Source organism: Marmota marmota, unplaced genomic scaffold, assembly GCF_001458135.2.
Source record: "Marmota marmota marmota unplaced genomic scaffold, marMar, whole genome shotgun sequence".
NCBI lineage: Eukaryota > Metazoa > Chordata > Mammalia > Rodentia > Sciuridae > Marmota > Marmota marmota.
The window spans coordinates 3,806,754-3,827,801 of NW_026000001.1; the positions used below are offsets into that span (position 1 = coordinate 3,806,754).

Here is a 21,048-nt window from a genome sequence, read left to right on the forward strand (position 1 = left end):
TTCACCTAGTGCCCGTGTGACACAGGTGGCTCCTCTCCCCGCGGCTGAACGGCTCAGTGCAGGGCGGTTCCCAGCTGCACACGGTCATCATGTCCAAGCGTGAGGCACCAGGCTGGCGCAGGGGTGCAGGCCCAGGGGCGCAGGCCCAGGCCTCAGCTTTCTAACGAGCGGAAGGAGCGAGCCGGAGACTCATACCCGGGAGAGCTGAGCCCAGAACGCGGAAGCCAGGACTCAGCCGGGGATCCTTCCCCAAGCAGCAGTGTGCCGCCCCTCACGCCCGCGTCCCCGCGAACATGGACGCAATCCCCGTGCTGTGACACTGACACCATGGCTATGACCTCGCCAGGCCATCGTGATCTCCAGGACCAGCCTGCGTGTGGCCCAAGTGGATCAAAACGTCCTGTGGGGCTGGGGATGTGGCTCAAGCGGTAGCGCACTCGCCTGGCATGCGAGGGGTGCTGGGTTCGACCCTCAGCACCACATAAAGATAAAATAAAGATGTTGTGTCCACCGAAAACTGAAAATATTTAAAAATTCTCTCTCTCTCCTCTCTCTCTCTCTCTCTTAAAAAAAAAAAAAAAAAAAAAAAAAAAAGAAAAGTCCTGTGCAGCGTGACTTACAGGAGACCCCAGGGCTGGAGAATGGACACTGGGTGTGACGTCTCAGGAGCTCACGGTCACGGGTGGATCCTCCCCAGGGACTGTGCTGTAGAAGGGCCACAGCCCCCAGAGCTTCCCCCGGGCACTGAGCATGAAGAGCCCAGGGAACAGAAGGTCTCCAAGGGCCTCCACGTGCACCTGTGAGCACCTGCTCTGCTGGGGGGCAGCCGGCACGGGACAGGAGCTCTCTCCTAACTCACAAGACGCTGCAGGGCTGCTCCTCGTTCCTGGCCTTGGCTGTCCTCCTGTGTGACATGCAGTGCAGAGGTCAAGGCAAAGGACAGGTCCGGTGTCCAGCCCTCCGCATGCTGTCCTCTTATGAGCTGTGCCTGGGGCCCAGCTCTTCACAGTGCTGCCCACAGAGAGCCTGGCTCGTGACCGCGTAGGTCTTGCCTTCCAGCGGGGCCTCATGCTTCTACCGGTTACAACCAGACTCGGGGCCATTCTGGATGCCCGCGGTGGCCATCTCCTTTCCTCTCTCTTTCCCGCCTTCCCTCTGCTCCTGACACGCACACCAGCCCCTCCACCGCTCTCCCCTGCACCCTGCCCCGACCGGGGTCTTTCTGTTTTTAATCCTCTTCCCTTTCTGATTCTCACCGTCTTCAGGATCAGGACGTCTGCTGCCTTGAACAGCCTGAAGCAGAAGGGTTCCTGGTGGTCACTGCACACCAAGCGGCCAGGGAAGCTACCATCTTCCTCACTCCCGACCCCAGAGCCCAGGGCTGCAAGGCAGGAGTCAGGGACACCGACTCTGCCACGAACCAATTTTGGAATTCCAGCTAATCGTCTCTCTGTATCTGCTTTTCTCCCATAAATTGAAACAAAAAGGCCTACCTCACTGGGTTGTTCCACAGTAAGTGAGAAAACATATGAGAGTATTTGTGAGCTTCAGAACTCATGAGAGTGAAGAGATCCGCCACTCCCACCATCCTACCACCATGCGTGACTTCATCACCACCACCACCACCATCACCACCACCATCTTCATCACCAAGGTGACCACTGTCACCACCACCATCGTCATCACCACCACCACCACCATCACCATCTTCATCACCATGATGGCCACTGACACCATCACCATCATCATCACCACCATCATCACCATCGTCATCATCACTACTGCCACCATCTTCACCATCACCATCTCATCACCACGATCACCATCTTTATCACCATCACCATTGTCATTGATGTCACCACCACCATCAGCAGCACCTCCATTGGTGTTGAAGATAAATCCACATTTTTAAAAAAATATTTTCCAGTTGTAGATGGACACACCCCTTTTCTTTAATGTGGTGCTGAGGATGGAACCCAGTGCCTCACACGTACACGGCAAGCGCTATGCCGCTGAGCCACAGCCCTGGTCCCAGCCCACGTTTTAAATGCTGCTCCTCCTCTTGTCTCTTTCCTTGGAGAGTCACTTCTGTCTGGTGAGGGTAAGAGTCCCTGCTCATGGACACAGAGCCCAGACCCTGTCCCCAGAGCTTCCGGTTCCAAGGTGAGGGTGCGGCCTGAGAACCGGCATTTCTCTCAAGTTCCTGATGCTACTGGCCCAGCATCTGGGTCAAGGAGCAATCAAAGGCACAGCCAGAGGAACTCGCCACATCCCCAGACTCCTTACGGAAGCCTGGACAGCTCCGAGGCTTTCCAGTTGAGCACATGTGACCCTCTGAAACGATGCAGCCACCCATCGTGTCCCTGGGGGACCCAACGCTAAACGATGCACTTTCCTAACGGGGAGGGGAGGACTGTGAATGAAAAATGAAGCCGAGGCCATTTTCCAGGCCAGGACCCGCAGAGTGAACCAGCCACTGTGCAGAGACAGGGCGGGAGATGAGGAGGAGGAACCCGGCTCCTGAGTCAGCGCAGGAGTCCAGCGGGACGGTGCCATCGGCAGGCTCCAGCCCCACTGGTTACATGAGCAACGTCTGGAGGGCACAAGTCTGGCCAGTTCATCAGGATTTCTGCATCAGTGTCACTGGGAACCATTCGTGGCACCTGACTGGTTGCTGTTAGCCACAGAAAGGGACCGTGTAGCCTTGCTCAGGTGCTGCTGGGCGCTGAGGGTGTGTGGACACCCCACGAGACACTCGCAGGCAGGGCATCCCCGTCCACGCTCAGTGACAGGAGGGCCTCTAGGCCCTGGACGACCTGCCTCCCTGAGGCATCGTGAGTCAGTTTCTGCACGAGTGTGGGGCCCAGGAAGGTCCCTTGTGCCATCAGTGCTCACCGGGACTCGGGGGCCATGGCTGCTGTGTCTACGCAACTGATGCAACTTCGTGTCTTTTTTTTTTTTTTAAGAATCAAAGAAATACATATTTAATGGCAAAAATAAATTCCTGAAACCAAGCCCTCCCCCCCATCCCCCCCCATAGCTGACCCCGAAGGACAAGGCAGGCGCACGTTCCCACAGGAAGAGGAACTTTCCTTGCAGAGTAAAGACACCCTTCCCAGGCCCAGCGCAGACCAGCAATCGCTGTGCAAGCCACTCCCGTCACACCCGTGCAACTCAGCGTCAACACTGAGTCCAGGTGGGGACCAGAGGACTCCGGGGACGGCGCCATCGCACTTTCAAGACATCAAGTCTGTATCGTTAGTGACATCCGAGAAGATACCAGGAAGCTCACGGGAGACCAGTCCCCAGTCCGACTCCTCCCAGCCAGGAGATGTGATCACTTCCTTAAGGAGCATCGCCTGGCCGGCAGAACCAGGCCCAATCTGCCCTGAAAAGAAGGCAGCCCGATGCCCAGGGCAGGGCAAACCCGAAGACGTCACAGAGAGGCCAAAGGCAGGAAGCCAGTGTGGTGAGTCCCGTGTGGAATGTGCGGAGCAGACGGATCTGCAGAGACGGAGGGGAGCCCCGGCCTCCCGAGACCAGGGCAGGGAGAGTGGTGAGCGCCAGAGCGTCTCCTGGCGCCTGAGCAACACCGCGGAGGTGTGGGTGCCAGGGATCGTGCTCCTAGGTGGTTACGATACCACCTTTGTGTATTTTGTCCGATTTTCTTCACTTAGGCCCAGGGTTGTGTGCTGCACCCTGGAACCCCAGGAGGTCACTCTCCCTCCACCCTGGGGTGGTGCATGGTGTGGTGCCACTGGACAGCAAGCCCCTCCCCGTGACACGTGCCCTCTTCTGTGGACGGGCAGCAGAGCCCATCTTTCTAAAGAGCATCAGAGAGCAGCCAAGTCTTGGTTGCTTTTCCAGCACTCTCCTGGGGACCTGTGCGCGTCACCTACCTGCTCAACCTAACAGCAAGGAGGCCCCGGAAGCAGCCTTCACACGTGAAACGCAACCCATGCCCCACGCTCGATGCCCTGCACAGGGACCCTAAACCTCCACCTCAAGGCCACGCGAGGCCCCCTGCCACCAGGACCCTCTTTACCTGGAATGGCGTCTGGCTGTTGTAGTTCTTCAGTTCCTTGTTTCCGCCCCGAAACAGGAGCACGCGCGCGCAGCTGTCCTGAAATCCAAGAGAAGAGGCTGCTGTGACACCGTGGCAGGGACCATGTCCCCCAGCCCCGCTCACAGGAGTCCCCGACACCTGCAGGCACAGCGGGGTCCAGGCTCCCACTGCTGGGGCACAGGTGACACCAGTGTGCCCCACACAGGGCGAGGCCTGGCTGCCTTCAGGGCTCACTGTGACCAAGCCACTCCCCCGGGAGGTGGCACTGACAGAACGTCTTGTCAACCTAACGGATGCCTGAGAGAGCGACAGGAAGGGGAACCCGCAGGGGCGTAAAGGGGGGGCCAGGACACCCTCACCCAGGCCACGGCAGGGCCAAGGCCGAGGGCCGGGGGCTCCCAGCAGGGAGGGCAGCCTCCCCCCAAAGGGCAGTTGAGGCCCATAGTGTGTGTTTTCTGCCTGTTTTGGTGCTGGGGACTGAAGTCGGGAGCACTGCCACCAAGCTACGTCCCCAGTCCCCTTGATTCTGAGACAGGGCCTTGCTAAGTTTCTGGGGGTCTCGAAAGTCGCCAGGTTGGCCTGGGACCTGTGATCCTCCTGCCTCAGCCTCCTGGCCTCTGGGATCACGGGAACGTCTGCTGCGCCCCAGCTGCACGGGCACCTTAAAAGCTGAGAGTCCAGTAGGAACGCAGAGGCAGCGTCTGGGGGACGTGCGGCAGCACCGACTCCCCGGGAGGGAGGGTCAGGGCCAGAGCCGCAGGACATCCTCCACGGACATTCACGTGTTTTCACGTTGGCAGGAGCCGCCAAGCCACTTCCTGTGAGTTTTCACAGTGAGAAGGAATCCACCCTATTCACTTGGGCCTGGGGCCGATGAGATGGGAACCTCCTGCCGTCTCTCCAGAAGTTCCCAGTGAGGACTATGGGACAAACACTACGGAGAAGAAGGCCGATGGCAGAGAGTCAAAGAACAGGCACTGGCTATGGACAGGGTCACGTTCTCCCATGATTTTGCCATTGTCCAAACGTGACAGAATCCACTTACACAAGCGAAGAGGCCTCACACGGCCCCAGGCCACGTGACCTTACGGAATCCCCACTGCATGTGGCCCTCGCTGACCGGAAGGCCACAGTGCGCTGCATGAGAGAATACTTCTGCCTAGCAAATGCCGTTGGCTATTTAGAGTAAGTGTGGCTCTGGACGAGCATTGAGATGACGGACGTAGGTGGACAGTGGGCAGCACACATCAGGCCAGGCAGCCCACTGCGGAGGGGGGCACTTTCCTCCTGAGCCGGGGCCCGTGCACAGCACAGCCGAATGTCAGGGACCCCACCTTCACCTGCGCTCAGGGACGGGGTCGGGAAGGATCACCTGGACCTGACACTCCACATGCTCTCTCCACGAAGGGATGCTTGAAACAGCCAGCCAGGCCACCACCAGGGAGCTACAGGACACGGCGGGTCGCAGGACCCTGGCCCCAGACCAGGAGGGGAGCCTGCAGTGGGGACCTGCAGGGGCCGGGGTGGGACAGTGCACAGGCCCTAGGACCTGGCAGGACAGCAGCTCTGACAGAGCCCCACATCCAGAGCAGAGAGCAGGCAAACGACTGCCCAGGCCCGGAGGGCCAGAGGGCCAGAGCACAGCTCACTGTGCAGGGCTCCTGCTGGGAGGGCCGGAGGGCCAGAGGGCCAGAGCACAGCTCACTGTGCAGGGCTCCTGCTGGGGGCAGTGTCCTGAGGTGACTGCGGCGATGGGCGGAGAAGGGCAGAGCTCACTGCACTGGGCACCTTACCTGGGGACTGAGCGGCTTGTGACTCACATCTCAATAAACACACTTAGGAGAATGAGATAGAGCGGGGCGAGCCCGGGCCGCAGCCTGCCCTCTGAGGCCAGGCAGGTCAAGGGCAGGAGGACAAGGTTCCTGGAGCCAGGAGGGGCTGCCACCCAGGACCCCATGGTCTGACAGTGAGGAGGAAAGGGGAATGGAGCCGTGGAGCCGGAGGCAGAAGGGCCGGCCGCCATCACGCGGAGACCTGGCTGTCCTCCGGGGCCAGTGTCCTGTGCACCCAGCTGCACCCAGGCTGCCCAGGGTAAAAGGTCACACGCCGCATCAAGTCCCGCTGAGGCCACGCTGGGCAGAGGGGCTCCGTCCAGGGAACCACCTTGCTGGGCAGGAGGAAGGGAGCCTGGACTGGGGAGCAGACTACCCCAGCCTCGGGAAGGACGGGGGGGGGGGCAGACGGAACCCACCACACGCTGTCCCCAAGGCACCTGTGCAGCCCAGCTCTACTGAGAAGAAAAGCCACAGAGGGGGCCCTGTTTCTGGGGGCGGTGGCTCTTGGTGGGAAACATCTGGCCATGTCCAGAGACATCTCATTGCCCCAGGGTGCTCGTGTGCTAAGCGGGCTGAGGCCAAGGAGGCTGGGAGGCCCTGCGATTCCTAGGTCAGCCCCAGAGGCCACCCGGAGGGGCACAGACCTGCCGAGATGGCTCCACGGCTACTGGGGGGTCTTGCTCATGGGCACCACTGTCTCCAGGGCCTTGGAAGGACACCCCCCAAACAAGCCTCAGGCCACAGCGGGTCAGGACCCATGAGGGCCGTGGGTCCAGGCTGGGCCAGTCTCTTCCCAGAACACACCTGAGACTCTGGGACCACCTATCGAGGTCTGTGGAGACACCCCGTGCTCTTTGGGATGGGCATAAGGGACAGGAGGACGGAGGTGGTGCTCAGTGGATGGCTCACCAAGGCGGGCAGGGGGTCCCCCACATGTGCGTGTGTCCCCTCCCTACCCAGCCCTGGACCAAGCAGGTCCTCACGGGGGATGTTGGCAGGTGGGGTCTTCACTGCTAGGGCTGGGCTGGGGTGGAGATCTTGGAGGGCCACCTATTCCAGAAGGTGCAAAGGGCACAGACGGGCTGCCCACAGTCACCCCAGGGAGGATCCGCCTAACGGGAGGGTGCGGCATGGATGCCAAGAGCTGTCACCAGGAAGCCGAGCTGGGTGGGGACAGGTGTGGCAATAAGAGAGGGAAGTCTGACGGACCACCTGGGGAGACAGGAGTGGGAACCTGCAGCCAGGGGCATGGGGACAGGCTGGGCCCAGTGAGTGTGGCCGGCAGGGCCTGGAGGGGCGTTTCCATAAGCGAAGGTGTGGAGGAGAGGGACACCAGCATGGCACCACCGAGGACAGGGCTGACGGCACCCCCAGGCCCGTCGGGGGCTCCTGTCTCCCGTCCTGGGCGTCTTCAGCCGAGCGTCCACACAGGACAGCTTGCTGCCCGGCTGAGGAGCTGTTCCGGGTAGGCAATCCCTGAGGGCGGGCCTGTAGGACACCAGGCACACGCACCAGGGCACTGGAGAGGGGCAGTGTGTAAACAGGATGCTGATGTCACCAGCGTGGGGCTGGACCGGGTCCCTAGTTCAGCCTGCCCCTGAAGACCACCCCAGAGCAAGGGCCAGGGTAGCTGGGGCAGCACCCCTCCAGGCCATGGGGCACCAGCACGTCTGCGGGCCTCCCTGGGGCCCTACTTGGCCCAGTCAGTGGGTGTGGGGAAGGACCTCCTGGGGAGGCCGCGGGCTAGGCGCTTCAGCAAGTCCTAACTGAGCTGCCTTTGGAACAAGCCGGGGTCTACCACCTGTACAAAGGAACTGGCAGCTGAGGGGTCCCAGAGCTCGGGGGCCTCGGGAGGCTTGTGCACACCTTCCACTCCACAGGACCCAGAGTGCTTGGGGGACAGTGACCCCTCTCATGCCCATGGATGCAGAGGCAGAGCTGGCCAGGGCCTAGGGGCCATCAGCAAGGGCATGGAGATCCAAACAGGAAACACCCCACTGCTCCCACCGTGGCCCTCGCTAAGCTCCAGACACCTGCTCTGGAGAGACACGTGTGCGTGTGTGCGTGCGTGTGTGTGTGCACGCACGTGCGTGTCTTCTAGACAAACTGGCCTGGTAACCTCTGATGTCTGGCCCTCCCTCTGGCCCTTGGTCACCCAGCCCAGGAAAGCAGACACCACTCTTGCCTCCCCTGCAGCTCTTGGAAAGCGGGCGCGAGGCTGAGGGAGTCCACAGATTAGAAACAATTTGCTGCTTACAATCAAAGCCCTAATTAGTTGATGGCATAAGAGAAGAGAGAATATTCTGATCACAGTGTGTTTTATTAGAGCTGAGGCTCGCGTAAAATGGATAAAGTACACGTATCGTCCCACACACCTGAGTGCTGTTAGACCTCAGGAGGAGAGGCTTGTTGAGGCCAAGAGCAGGAGTACCACCACCACCGTCATCACCACCATCACCACCATCATCACCACCATCACCATCATCACCACCATCACAACCACCATCACCACCACCATCATCATCACCACCATCATCACCACCACCATCACCACCACCATCANACCACCATCATCACCATCACTATCATCCCTATCATAACCATCACTTCCATTATCACCACACCACCATCACCATCATCACCACCATCATCATAACCACTATCATAACCACCACCATCACCATCATCATCACCATCACTATCACTTACCATCATCACCATCACCATCACCACCACCACCACCACCATCATCACCATCACTATCATCCCTATCATAACCATCACTTCCATTATCACCACACCACCATCACCATCATCACCACCATCATCATAACCACTATCATAACCACCACCATCACCATCATCATCACCATCACTATCACTTACCATCATCACCATCACCATCACCACCACCACCACCACCATCATCACCATCACTATCATCCCTATCATAACCATCACTTCCATTATCACCACACCACCATCACCATCATCACCACCATCATCATAACCACTATCATAACCACCACCATCACCATCATCATCACCATCACTATCACTTACCATCATCACCATCACCATCACCACCACCACCACCACCATCATCACCATCACTATCATCCCTATCATAACCATCACTTCCATTATCACCACACCACCATCACCATCATCACCACCATCATCATAACCACTATCATAACCACCACCATCACCATCATCATCACCATCACTATCACTTACCATCATCACCATCACCATCACCACCACCACCACCACCATCATCACCATCACTATCATCCCTATCATAACCATCACTTCCATTATCACCACACCACCATCACCATCATCACCATCATCACCATCATCACCACCATCACCACCATCATCATCACCACCATCACCACCATCACCACCACCATCATCATCACCATCACCACCATCACCACCACCACCACCACCACCACCACCATCATCACCATCATCACCACCACCACCATCATCACCATCATCACCACCATCACCACCACCATCACCATCAGCATCATCACCACAATCTCCACTACCACCACCATCATCACCACTATCACCGCCATCATCACCACCACCACCACCATCCTCACCATCTCTATTCCTCACTCTCCCCACCACTACCACCCTCATTTCCAGCACTTTCACCACCACCACCATCACCCTCACTGTCACCATTGCCAGGTCGTCCAATACCACTAGGACAGCTACAATTTACTGAGCATGTACTACATGCCAGGTACACCATATTTGCTTCCACCATGTCTTCCCAGCATCCCTGTGAGTTAGATGGTTGCCCCCACATCACAAATGAGGAAACGCAGAACCCAAGAGAGACAGTGGGTTGCTGGCAGCAGACAGCCAGGTAGTGGTTCAGACCTGGGGACCCTGACTACCAGGCCTGGTGGGTTGTGGCTCCCCTTCACCAAGGCCCCTTCTGAAGTCCTTGCCCTGTGTCCTTGTCTTGACCACAGCAGGTGGGCCCTCCCAGGGACAGTCAATGTGTCCTGATGGCCCCCTTTCTAGTTAACGTCACTGTCTGCCCCTGAGCTCGGCACACACACAGGTGACACGTGCACCAAAGAGAGGAGGTGCTTGGCAAGGTGGTACCGTGGGGGACAGAGTGCCAGGTCAGAACCAGGCCGTGCACGCCAGAGGCCTGCCCGCCAGACAGAGGCCGGGCTGCTCTCCTAGAGCCCTCCGTGAGAGCCTGGGGTGCGCGGCCCCTCTTGGAGCCCACTGAGAAGTGGCTGGAGGAGCTCCTTTCCTGTCACCAAGACCCTCCAGGGAGCTGGGGGGCCCCTGGGGGCTGCAGAGCACCCTGCTGTCCCAGGGAGGGGTGACTCCAGAGACGAGCCCAGGACCCTCCTGACATTCCAACTGGCAGCGTCCAGGCTGTGGGGCCAACAGGCCCAGTGCCTGTGAGTGGACTCAGGCTCGCCTGGAGCAGGCGCAGGGCAGCGGTCAGAGCTCAGCATGCCACCTTCGGCACTCCCCGGAAGCTGGAGCTTGGCAGTGGCCGGCTGCCCTGGTGATCCCAGGCCCAGGGAGAAGACAGCTCTCCCCACCCGGGCAGAGGCCCCGGGCCTGCTGGGCAGAGACCACAGAGCCCCGGCCAGGCATGTGGCTAACCCAGGTGGGCGGAGGGCAGGTGGGGCCTTCCACTTCAAGGCTCTGCAAACCACAGGCCGAGCGCCCTCTGCCCTGGGACGCAGCCACCCTTCCGAGAACACGCTGCAGCAGCCCCAGAGCCACAGCCTGCAGCAGGCTTCACGCGGCTCAAAGCCCAAGTGCTCACTCACTGGCCAGCAGAGTCCACTGACCCATCCCGACTGAAGGCGGGGGGGGGGGGGGGGCGTTGCTTGGGACAGCCGCGGCCCCTCCTGAGTGTTGGGGACAAGCTCAGGGAGTGTGGAGTGACTTGGAGAGCACCGGCCACGTGAAGAGCTAAGAATCTTCCCCTCGGAATGTTTTGACCTTTTCCAATAAAAACTCCCATGGACGTTTTTAAAGCTTGTTTGCAATTATTTCAAGTGACAGAAAAAATAATTTCCTTTTTTTTTTCCCCAATGATAAAATATGCTTGAAATACACGGGAGGAAATTAAGGGATGTTTTCCGTCTCAGGCAGTAATTACTAAGCAGATGCTGTGCAGATGTGCTAGCAGCTACAGCCAGGCAAGCACCAGGCTCACAAAGCCTCCCAACAGCCACGCGGACGAGCCGCGCTGCATACAAATCCCACAGCCAGGCTTCCTGGGCTCTGCAGGACGCTCCTCCCACCAGCTGCCCTGCTGCCCAGCCCGTCCAGTCACTCCTCTCCCGTGTTAAGCCCAGAGGAGAATGAGGCAGCCCGTGCCCCTGAGGCGGGGCTCAAGGTGGAGAGGAAACAGGGGGTGTTGCGTCCCATGCTGCACATGTCACTCTGCAGTGTCCCACAAAGGCCTGAAGGGCAGGAAACCCACTAAGCCCACCAGGGCTCTCAAGGGAAGACGCGGCTGGGTGGGGGATATCCCAACTGGGTATCGCAGGATGCATAGGAGTTTCCCAGCAAAGAATCCAGGAAGGTTTACGAGCGGGAAGCAAATGGGACTTCGAGGTGGCTGGAGGTGCCTGGGTTGAGGAGCAGCCATGAAGGGGCTGGGGATGGACGTGGGAGTGGCTAAAGGTTGAGATGTCAGCTGAAGTCACCGTGAACCTGGGATCACAGCTGCAGACTGGGAAGAGGATGCTGAGGACTGACAGGGTGGCCAGGCCTCCAGCACAGCCCTGCACTGGGACCCCTGCTCCTCCAGGAAGACCCACCCACCTCCACTGCTGGGCTGCATGGCGCGGGGTCCACTCTCAGCACCCTGGGACCTGGGACCTGATGCTCCTTGAAACCAAGGAGGAGGGCCGCGCGTCCACTGACCTGGTTGTAGAGGGCGCAGATGTGCAGGGCCGTGTTCCCCGAGGCGTTCTGGGCGCCCATGTCCGCGCCGTAGAAGAGCAGGTGCTCCAGCTGCTGCACGTGTCCATACCTGCAGGCCTGCGACAGGGGCCGCGCTGAGACCAGGGCTACGCCCGCCCTGTGTCCCCAGTCCGGCCACACACCACACCGTGAAGTCCCTCCAGCCTGGCCCTGCGCCCACACCCCACCCTGCCGCTCGCCCAAGTCTGTGGGACCCCACGTGTGGTGGTGGTCACACGGGGCACAGCCCACCGGCCTCTGAGTGAGGCTCGTGGTGGCTCCAGCCTCTGACTGCTGACAGAAGGAGGAGTGTGTGACTGGTTGGGGACGCATGCTCTGCTGTTGCACAGAGGGCCCCAGAAGAGGGCCTCCCTTCCCTGCAGATCAGGGGATCCTGGTGGGCAGCTCTGTGAACTGCACCCGGGGTGCTCAGCCCCCTGGTGACCCCCTTCCCCCTCGCCATGCTGTGTCCAGGCCCGAGGCAGGCAGCAGGAGCCAGGGCGGGCTGTCCCTTGGCATGATCTGCCCGTCTCTGAGCCCTCCTGGGGGCAACCAGTGTGATTTATCAACCACCAGGGCTCTGGGACCCGCAGATGTCGACCCAAGCCACAAACCTTGCATTAATCAGGGCTTTTTCTCTGGAATCTACAGGTGTGTTCGCCTGTAGAATGGGAACAACATTCCCTGCAGGGAATCCTTTGGGTCACAGGAAGCTGGGCACCCCAATAGGCTCGGTCCCTCCCTTCCAGCCTAGGTTCTGAGGCAGCGCTTCCTGGTCAGAGGGAAGTGGGCAGCCGTGCAGAGGGCAGGTGGCCCCCAGTGGTGACAGCCTCGAGCTCCCAAGAGCACAGACTGAGCTCTCCCCAGCTGTAAGTGCTTGTCACTGAGACAGACGGAGTGAACGTCACCTCTGCTGAGTCTACAAGAAAGAGCCCCAGCTGGACAGATGGTGGTGGAGGACGGTGACAGGGAAGACACTGGACTATTCACTGGGTGAGCTTCCAGGTAAAACCCTGGAGACGCCCACCTCGAACACTGCGCCTCCCACGGCTGCTGTCCCCAACCTGCCTCGCAGACCCTGCAGCAGACAGCACCAGCCCCGGCCCCTAACAGTGCCTGAGTCCTCCTGCAGTCCCCCGACACACGGTCCAGGAGGACCCAGTCCCCACTGTTCCTGTGGAGGGACAGGCATGAGGCCATCTCCAGGTCCTATCATGGCTCAGGGGCCCGGAAACCTGAGGACCCGTGACATCCCCAGATGGGGACATCTGCAGGGCAGAAGTTCGTTCCTTTTTCCAGAACATCTCAGCAACACCCCTGGGAAGTGCAGAGGTGGGGGGCGGAGACCAGAGGGAGAGGCAGGAAGCCCACAGCGGCTGCCGCGGCCCCTCTGAGCCACACTGACCCCGCAGGGCCCAGGAAACCGCCAGGCCTGGTCTTCTCCTTGAGCCACTGAGCTGGGAAGTCTGCTCTGCACATGGAGGAACCTCTGACGAATCAGCTCCCCCAGAGGATGGGGAGCCATGCCCCTGGCGTAGTGGGATCGCCCTGCAGCCGAGGGGACGGGAACCACACCGTCAGCTCGCCAACGGCCACTCCAGGCTCGCGACTCCCGGTCCCTGGTTAACCTGTTTCTATGAGGTCTGAAGCTACCTCTGTGGGAGCCTGTCACCTCTTCTCAACAAGCACCAAGACGTGGCCACGCTAGGAGATGACAGGCTGAGCCTCCTGGGGCCAGCATCCCGGGGCCTGTCCCTGGCTTCGTCTTATTCCTTGCTCATGTTTTTGCAACAAACAAAACCAGAAAGCACTGGACACTGTAAGGGTCATCTCCAGCCTGCGGACTTTCCACCCGTGACTCTGCCAAAGGGCCACCTCTGCCAGCCGCTCCTTCCCTCTCCAACCCCAGTGGCTGAGGGAGAGTCCACTGGCCAGGGTGCGCAAGCCGGGAGCCAGGCGAGCGAGGGCCCAGGGCTGAGCCACAAGACAGAGAAGCGGACAGTGGGGCGGGTTTCTCTCCGTCAAAGACGGGGAACAAATATGGTGCCATGGTGTTGGCTCGAAATGGTGTCAGTGTGAACCCATGGCCTTGGACACCGGAGAAATAAAAATGGAAGTGAGTACAGCTGGCCCTGGGTTTCCTCAGGTGCACGTCCATGGACCCAGCCAAATGCAGACTGAAGACGTCCAGGAAGTGATGGCCCTTGCCACTGTCCGCTGGCAGAGCAGCAGAGCTAGGTACAGAGTGTTTGCACTGTGGGAGGCGTGGTCACTGTGGGAGGAGCGGTCACTGAGGGAGTAATGGTCACTGTGGGAGGCGTGGTCACTGTGGGAGGAGTGGTCACTGTGGGAGGAGTGGTCACTGTGGGAGGCGTGGTCACTGTGGGAGGAGTGGTCACTGTGGGAGGAGTGGTCACTGTGGGAGGCGTGGTCACTGTGGGAGGAGTGGTCACTGTGGGAGGAGTGGTCACTGTGGGAGGCGTGGTCACTGTGGGAGGAGTGGTCACTGTGGGAGGAGTGGTCACTGTGGGAGGCGTGGTCACTGTGGGAGGAGTGGTCACTGTGGGAGGAGTGGTCACTGTGGGAGGCGTGGTCACTGTGGGAGGAGTGGTCACTGTGGGAGGAGTGGTCACTGTGGGAGGCGTGGTCACTGTGGGAGGAGTGGTCACTGTGGGAGGAGTGGTCACTGTGGGAGGCGTGGTCACTGTGGGAGGAGTGGTCACTGTGGGAGGAGTGGTCACTGTGGGAGGCGTGGTCACTGTGGGAGGAGTGGTCACTGTGGGAGGAGTGGTCACTGTGGGAGGCGTGGTCACTGTGGGAGGAGTGGTCACTGTGGGAGGAGTGGTCACTGTGGGAGGCGTGGTCACTGTGGGAGGAGTGGTCACTGTGGGAGGAGTGGTCACTGTGGGAGGCGTGGTCACTGTGGGAGGAGTGGTCACTGTGGGAGGAGTGGTCACTGTGGGAGGCGTGGTCACTGTGGGAGGAGTGGTCACTGTGGGAGGAGTGGTCACTGTGGGAGGCGTGGTCACTGTGGGAGGAGTGGTCACTGTGGGAGGCGTGGTCACTGTGGGAGGAGTGGTCACTGTGGGAGGCGTGGTCACTGTGGGAGGAGTGGTCACTGTGGGAGGCGTGGTCACTGTGGGAGGAGTGGTCACTGTGGGAGGCGTGGTCACTGTGGGAGGAGTGGTCACTGTGGGAGGCGTGGTCACTGTGGGAGGAGTGGTCACTGTGGGAGGCGTGGTCACTGTGGGAGGAGTGGTCACTGTGGGAGGCGTGGTCACTGTGGGAGGAGTGGTCACTGTGGGAGGCGTGGTCACTGTGGGAGGAGTGGTCACTGTGGGAGGCGTGGTCACTGTGGGAGGAGTGGTCACTGTGGGAGGCGTGGTCACTGTGGGAGGAGTGGTCACTGTGGGAGGCGTGGTCACTGTGGGAGGAGTGGTCACTGTGGGAGGCGTGGTCACTGTGGGAGGAGTGGTCACTGTGGGAGGCGTGGTCACTGTGGGAGGAGTGGTCACTGTGGGAGGCGTGGTCACTGTGGGAGGAGTGGTCACTGTGGGAGGCGTGGTCACTGTGGGAGGAGTGGTCACTGTGGGAGGCGTGGTCACTGTGGGAGGAGTGGTCACTGTGGGAGGCGTGGTCACTGTGGGAGGAGTGGTCACTGTGGGAGGCGTGGTCACTGTGGGAGGAGTGGTCACTGTGGGAGGCGTGGTCACTGTGGGAGGAGTGGTCACTGTGGGAGGCGTGGTCACTGTGGGAGGCGTGGTCACTGTGGGAGGCGTGGTCACTGTGGGAGGCGTGGTCACTGTGGGAGGCGTGGTCACTGTGGGAGGCGTGGTCACTGTGGGAGGCGTGGTCACTGTGGGAGGCGTGGTCACTGTGGGAGGCGTGGTCACTGTGGGAGGCGTGGTCACTGTGGGAGGCGTGGTCACTGTGGGAGGCGTGGTCACTGTGGGAGGCATGGTCACTGTGGGAGGCGTGGTCACTGTGGGAGGAGTGGTCACTGTGGGAGGAATGGTCACTGTGTGAGGCGAGGTCACTGTGGGAGGAATGGTCACTGTGGGAGGAATGGTCACTGTGGGAGGCGTGGTCACTGTGGGAGGCGTGGTCACTGTGGGAGGCGTGGTACATGATCTGAAGCCGGCATACTATACTACGCCACTTTATATGGAGGACCTGAGCCTGTGGGTGTTGGTGTCAGTGGGTCCTGGAACCAAACCCCGAGGTGCCCAGGGACGACTGTGTGCACGTGCCCAGCCTCTACCTCCAGCTGTGGATCAGACGCAGCCCAGTAGCAACGGGCACACCCAACCCGGAGCCTGGTCTCCACGCGGAGGGTGAAAAGAACCGGGGATCCCGGTGGAAACGGGAGGGGCCCAGAGCACCTCAGTCAGAAAGAAGCGCAGCGCTCAGAGGACAAAGGGCACGTCCTGGAAGTGCCAGGGACACTCGTCCAGCAGGAGAGGGGGTCCGAGGAAGTGGATCTGGCCCAGGAAGACCACCCCGTGGACCTATTAGCTAAAATGGGGACAGCAAGATGCTGGAAACCTGGCACGTCACCCAGTCACAGGGATGTCACTAGGAATAGGAAGTGGCCGTCAAGTGCCACCAGGCAGGACATAAAACCAAGAGCATGGCTTAATCCTGGAACACTCCTACCAAACTGCACCCTGGCATCCTTGGGGGGACCCACGTGAGCCCACATTGAAAGATGTCCCCAAACCTCCACCTGAACTCTGCCAGGGCCCAGGAGCAGGAGGAGGAGCAGGGGGGACAGAGCTCGCCAGGACGGGGCTCGGGCTCACGGGGCAGGGCCCTCTGGCTCCAAGGGACATCACTGGGACAACAGGCAACACGAAGGTGGCTGCAGGGGTCACCTGGAGAACTCTGCTGTCCTCACGGCCCCTCCCCAGCCTGAACACAGACCCCTTCATGGTTTTAAAAGGAGGTGGACCTGGCTTAGGCTGGCCCTTCTCAGCCTGCCTCCTGGGGGCCTTGTAGAAAACGCATGTCCAGGGCCTCCCCAGGGCCCTGCCCAGTTCCCCTGAGGGTCCCCAGGGCTCCAGGTTCCCTTGGCTATGCCTAGCAGGGACCTGCCACACCACCGGCCAGGGCCCCATGAGCCACAAGGGCGCCCCTTCCCCTCAGTGCCCTACTGCCACCTGCTGGACGCCTGTGGTAGGCCAGGTCTCCACCCCAGCACCAGAGCAGGGCACAGCAGGGCACAGCAGGGCACAGCACCTGCACCTGCAAGGGGAGCATGGCACAGCCCAGGGCGCTGTGGGTGGGCAGCCAAGGTCTGGGTGCCTGGCTCAGGGCCCCCGAGGGGACTACCATCCAAACCATATGGGCTTCCTCACTGGCACCTGCTTTGTCCCCAACCTGCCCCGAAGACATACCAGCCAATCAGGACCCAAGAGTCACCTTGTGTCAGCTCTGGGCCAGGAAGTGGGCTACCCATCAGCACAGACAGAGCCCCTGGCTGCTCCTGGCCCTCGCCCCTGCGCTCCTCGGTGGACACAGCAGGCTGGGTCCTCCTGCTGGGCAGGGAGGTGTCGGGAGCCAGCCAGCACCTGGGCCGTGGCACCCACCAGAAAGTGGCACTGATCCACGTGACAGGCTGAAGCCCTGCGCCCAGCGCCTCAGGATGTGACCATGGGGACTGGCCTTTTAGGAGGTGGTTACAGAAAATGAGGCCACTGGGGTGGCCCTGATCCACACGACTGGGTCCTCAGGAGAAGAGGTCAGAGCAGGGGACGACCTATGAGGACACAGGGAGCAGGGGAGAGGCCCTGGGGGAGCGGCCTGCGCCACCTGGATCCCACTTCAGCCCCTGCATGGGGGACAGTGACTGCTGCTGGGACCTGGCTGTGGCGCTGTCGTGACGGCCCTGGAGGCTCACACAGGTTGGACCGACTGATTGGTTAAGTTCAGTCGGAAGTGAGGACGCACAAAAGATGTCACGCAAGATCCCAGAGGCCACTGTGACCTGAGCCCCCGCTCCCGCCCACTTTCTTCTGAACTGGTGTTTGGATAATGTGATTTTTGGAAAGTGGACACCCCTTGAGGACTTCACCCATGTCACCAGGGCAGGACGGAGGCTCTGACCAAAGGGAGAGGGCAGCATGTCCCCAAACTGGGCGTCAGGGTCCTCATCCTCTCCTCCGCCACCCTCACGGCCCCAGGACTCAGAGCTGCCTGGACAGGGGCTTGGTGGTCCTACCCCTTCTGGGGGCTCAGAGAGGACACTTTGCCTGGCCAGCACGTCCACCCACGAGCAGGGTGAAGGAGCTGTGTACAGTCCTGCACACTAGGAAGAGGGGACGCTGGGGACAGGGCAGCCAACTGAATGCAGTGCTCGGAAGCTCAGGAGCCCTGGGGGCTTCTCCGAGGGGGCAGGGCCAGAAACAGCCCAGCCACGTGCAGAACCCACCTGCCCTGCCTTTTCTTCTGCCACAAACACGTGGTTAAGTGTGGCTCCTGTCTGAGAGCCCAGGGATGAGGATCCCAGCTGTGGCAGTGAACCGGCTTTGTTCACTGAGCTCTGTGGCCTTGGGGAGATTTCTCACCCTCTCTGAGCCTGTTATCATCTGTGAACAGATGGGAAGTGATCTGCTAGGGTTGCTCTGAGGAGAGAAAAGACGGTGCCAACCCAGTGGGTCCGGACTGCGCTTCACTGGTCAGTGGGACGATGGCCAGGGGTGGGGAGGAGCGAGGGTGGCTCTCCTGATTGTTCCCTCCAGGTCTGTGCCCAGCACCTATGGCCTTATCTAACAGTCCCGGCTGCTGAAGGGGACAAGGCTCAGGGAGGCCAAGCCACACTGCGCGGACCTTGGAGGTTCTGCTGGGGAGTCTCCAGGACTGGTCTGAACGGAAGCCACCACTAGAGGGCAGTCCAGACCTGGCGCTGGGTGGGCTCGGACATTCAGAAGCAGCGACTCTGGGGCCGGGCTGAGGCGGGGTCCTTGGGTGGCTTCAGGGTGGTGACACTCTGAATCCAAGCCCAGGACCTTAGGGATGGGACCTGGCATCTGGTGAGGACAGAAGTCACAGCTGGGAGTCTATCCCTCAGCACGTGACAGCCAGGGTTCCCACGACCCCGCGTGGCCGGAGACAGGAGCGTCCAGTGTTCAGGCGAGGCAGGCCTGGGCAAGGGAGGGCCGGAGGGAGGGCCGGGAGGACGGGGACCCGAGAGCACGGAGGTGGACCTGCCCGGCCAGCGCTGTGGGGCGGGACCCGGGCTGGATTCCCTCGACTTTCCTCTTCCTCTGGGCTGGGCCTTGCTGACCCCGGGGATGGCCCTCCCAGGGAGAGCGATTCATCGACAGAGCCAAGGGCAGAGGTCTCCTGGGGAAGCCCCGCCCAGCCCACGCCCCACCCCTGAATCAGGCCAGAGAACAGGCAGCCCCTGGGCTCCGAGCCCCGCACTCACTCTAACCGGCCAACCCTGGGCCTGCTTGTGCCCTGCCCACCCTGACCCACGACACCAGACGGAGGGCCCTGCCCTCACCTCCCCACCCTCCTGAGAGGCCAACATGGCCCTGCAGGGCAGGGAGAGTCCCCTCCCCTAGGGTCACAGACCGCCTTTCCATGTGGCCATCTCCTGATGGCCTGGCCTTGCCACACCTGGATGGTGTGAGAATCTGCATTTCAGTTAAAACAGGCCTAGGAGTGGGTGCACAGCAGGGGGGTCCTCAGGAATTCCTCCAAAGGGCCCCTGCGACTCCAGCCTGGGGTGCCCTGAGGACCGCGGCCATCGCCTCAGGCTCTGACACCATGCCTGGTGGTCCCCAGAGGATGCTCAACGTGGCACAGAGGCACACACGCCCCCGGCCCTCAGGCTCCCACACTGAAGGACATTTTGAAACCTGCATCCACACTTGCGAGTTCTGAAGAGAAGCACAGACGACACACGGGGCCTCCAGGGAGGACCCTCTGGACCCGTCTGACAGCCCCTCTGGACAGGCAGAGGGAGACCTCAGTGTCCCTGTCCTCTCAGGCTCAGCCCTGCACCCTGCGTCCAGCAGCCGCTGCCCAGACCCTGCTCCTGGTGATGTCCTCGGGCTGTGGGGACGGCTCACGGACACTGCCCAGCCTCGTCTGGAGGCCTCTTGTCCTGCTTGCCGTTGCCCACCACCAGCCTTGACCATTTAAAATCAAGCTCTCGAGAGTCTGGATGTCCCCACGCAGCCCCTCCTAGCAGGTCACCTCGACGCTGGGACACTCCCACCAGGACATTCAGGGTTGTCCTCGGGAGCTGCCTTTCCAGTTCCAGTGGGGGCCAAGTCTACCCCACGAGGACAGGACTGAGCCCCCAGGGCCACAGGCCATGGTCACCTGCCCTGGCCCAGGGCAGGAACGCCTGCTGGTCACCGTGAGCCCAGACCTCTCCACACGTGGGCCTGCACACGCGTGTGCCTCCTGTGGTGGGAGTGCGTGCTCACGCTGCGTCTCAGGGTCCAGGGCACGGGCTGCGCTGCAGGTGCTCACGCTCGGTCCCTGACAGCCACGGTGGGGGTCCTCAGGGCATCGGGGACACCAGGAAGTGCTCCTCAGGTGGGTGACCAGCCAGGAGACCCCTGGGAGCTCCGAGACAGCACACACGAGGGCCTGGGGAACACCCGAGGGAAGGGCCAAGCCATGAGACTCCCATGCAGGAGGCGGCCATCGTCCCTGCCCAACGCTGCAGAACAGCTGTGGCCAGGCCCGAGCTCAGAGGCCAGCCATCCAGGTCCAGAACTCAGGTCAGGCAGAGAGACAAGGGCAGACAGGCAGGAGCACCGGAGAGCATCCCTGAGAGGGCAGAGACAGCGCCTGAGGGGCCAGCCAGGAGCGTGGGGCGGGGAGCAGCCACCTGACTGACACAGTGGCCACAGCTCAGCAGGAACTCGCCTGCCTCTCTGCTCAGGTCTAGCAGGCAGAGCTCCCCAGGGAACCACCTGGGGAACCACCAGCAGGGCGCACCTGTGGATCAGGGGAACCACCAGCAGGGCGCACCTGTGGAGCAGGGGAACCACCAGCAGGGGGCGCACCTGTGGATCAGGGGAACCACCAGCAGGGGGCACCTGTGCAATAGGGGAACCACCACTAGGGCGCACACCTGTGGATCAGGGGAACCACCAGCAGGGGGCACCTGTGCAATAGGGGAACCACCACTAGGGCGCACACCTGTGG

General features: G+C 61.0%; 3 protein-coding genes across 5 annotated transcripts in view; 1 reads left to right on the plus strand and 2 right to left on the minus strand.

Annotated features, from left to right (window-relative positions):
* Positions 1-12,225, minus strand: part of LOC107157050 (SH3 and multiple ankyrin repeat domains protein 3-like) — a 106,631-nt gene extending 94,406 nt beyond the window's left edge. Inside the window, exons 1-2 of the mRNA XM_048807614.1 lie at positions 11,839-12,225; positions 4,046-4,123 (exon numbers count right to left, since the gene is read on the minus strand). Of these exons, the coding sequence (XP_048663571.1) occupies positions 4,046-4,123; positions 11,839-12,210 (450 nt within the window). The 5' untranslated portion in view covers positions 12,211-12,225. The remainder of the gene's footprint in view (positions 1-4,045; positions 4,124-11,838) is intronic.
* Positions 3-3,354, plus strand: LOC125618098 (mucin-5AC-like). Of its 3 annotated transcripts, none has more exons than XM_048807843.1 (2): positions 3-799; positions 1,266-3,354. In XM_048807843.1, exon 2 carries the CDS (start codon positions 1,529-1,531, stop codon positions 1,910-1,912), a length of 384 nt encoding a protein of 127 aa, XP_048663800.1. In that variant the 5' UTR covers positions 3-799; positions 1,266-1,528; the 3' UTR covers positions 1,913-3,354. The 3 variants fall into 3 exon arrangements, with proteins under 3 accessions (XP_048663800.1, XP_048663799.1, XP_048663798.1); XM_048807842.1 differs by having other exon boundaries at positions 5-943; XM_048807841.1 differs by having other exon boundaries at positions 6-1,041.
* A 6,574-nt stretch (positions 12,226-18,799) lies between the features above and the next one.
* Positions 18,800-21,048, minus strand: part of LOC125618060 (SH3 and multiple ankyrin repeat domains protein 3-like) — a 65,749-nt gene continuing 63,500 nt past the window's right edge. The window contains exons 8-9 of the mRNA XM_048807615.1: positions 20,839-20,974; positions 18,800-18,905 (exon numbers count right to left, since the gene is read on the minus strand). Coding sequence (XP_048663572.1) covers positions 18,800-18,905; positions 20,839-20,974 — 242 coding nt within the window. The remainder of the gene's footprint in view (positions 18,906-20,838; positions 20,975-21,048) is intronic.

Coding starts and splice junctions, on each gene's coding strand:
- LOC125618098 (XM_048807843.1), top strand. CDS start 1,529: ATGAGAGTATTTGTGAGCTTCAGAACTCATGAGAGTGAAGAGATCCGC.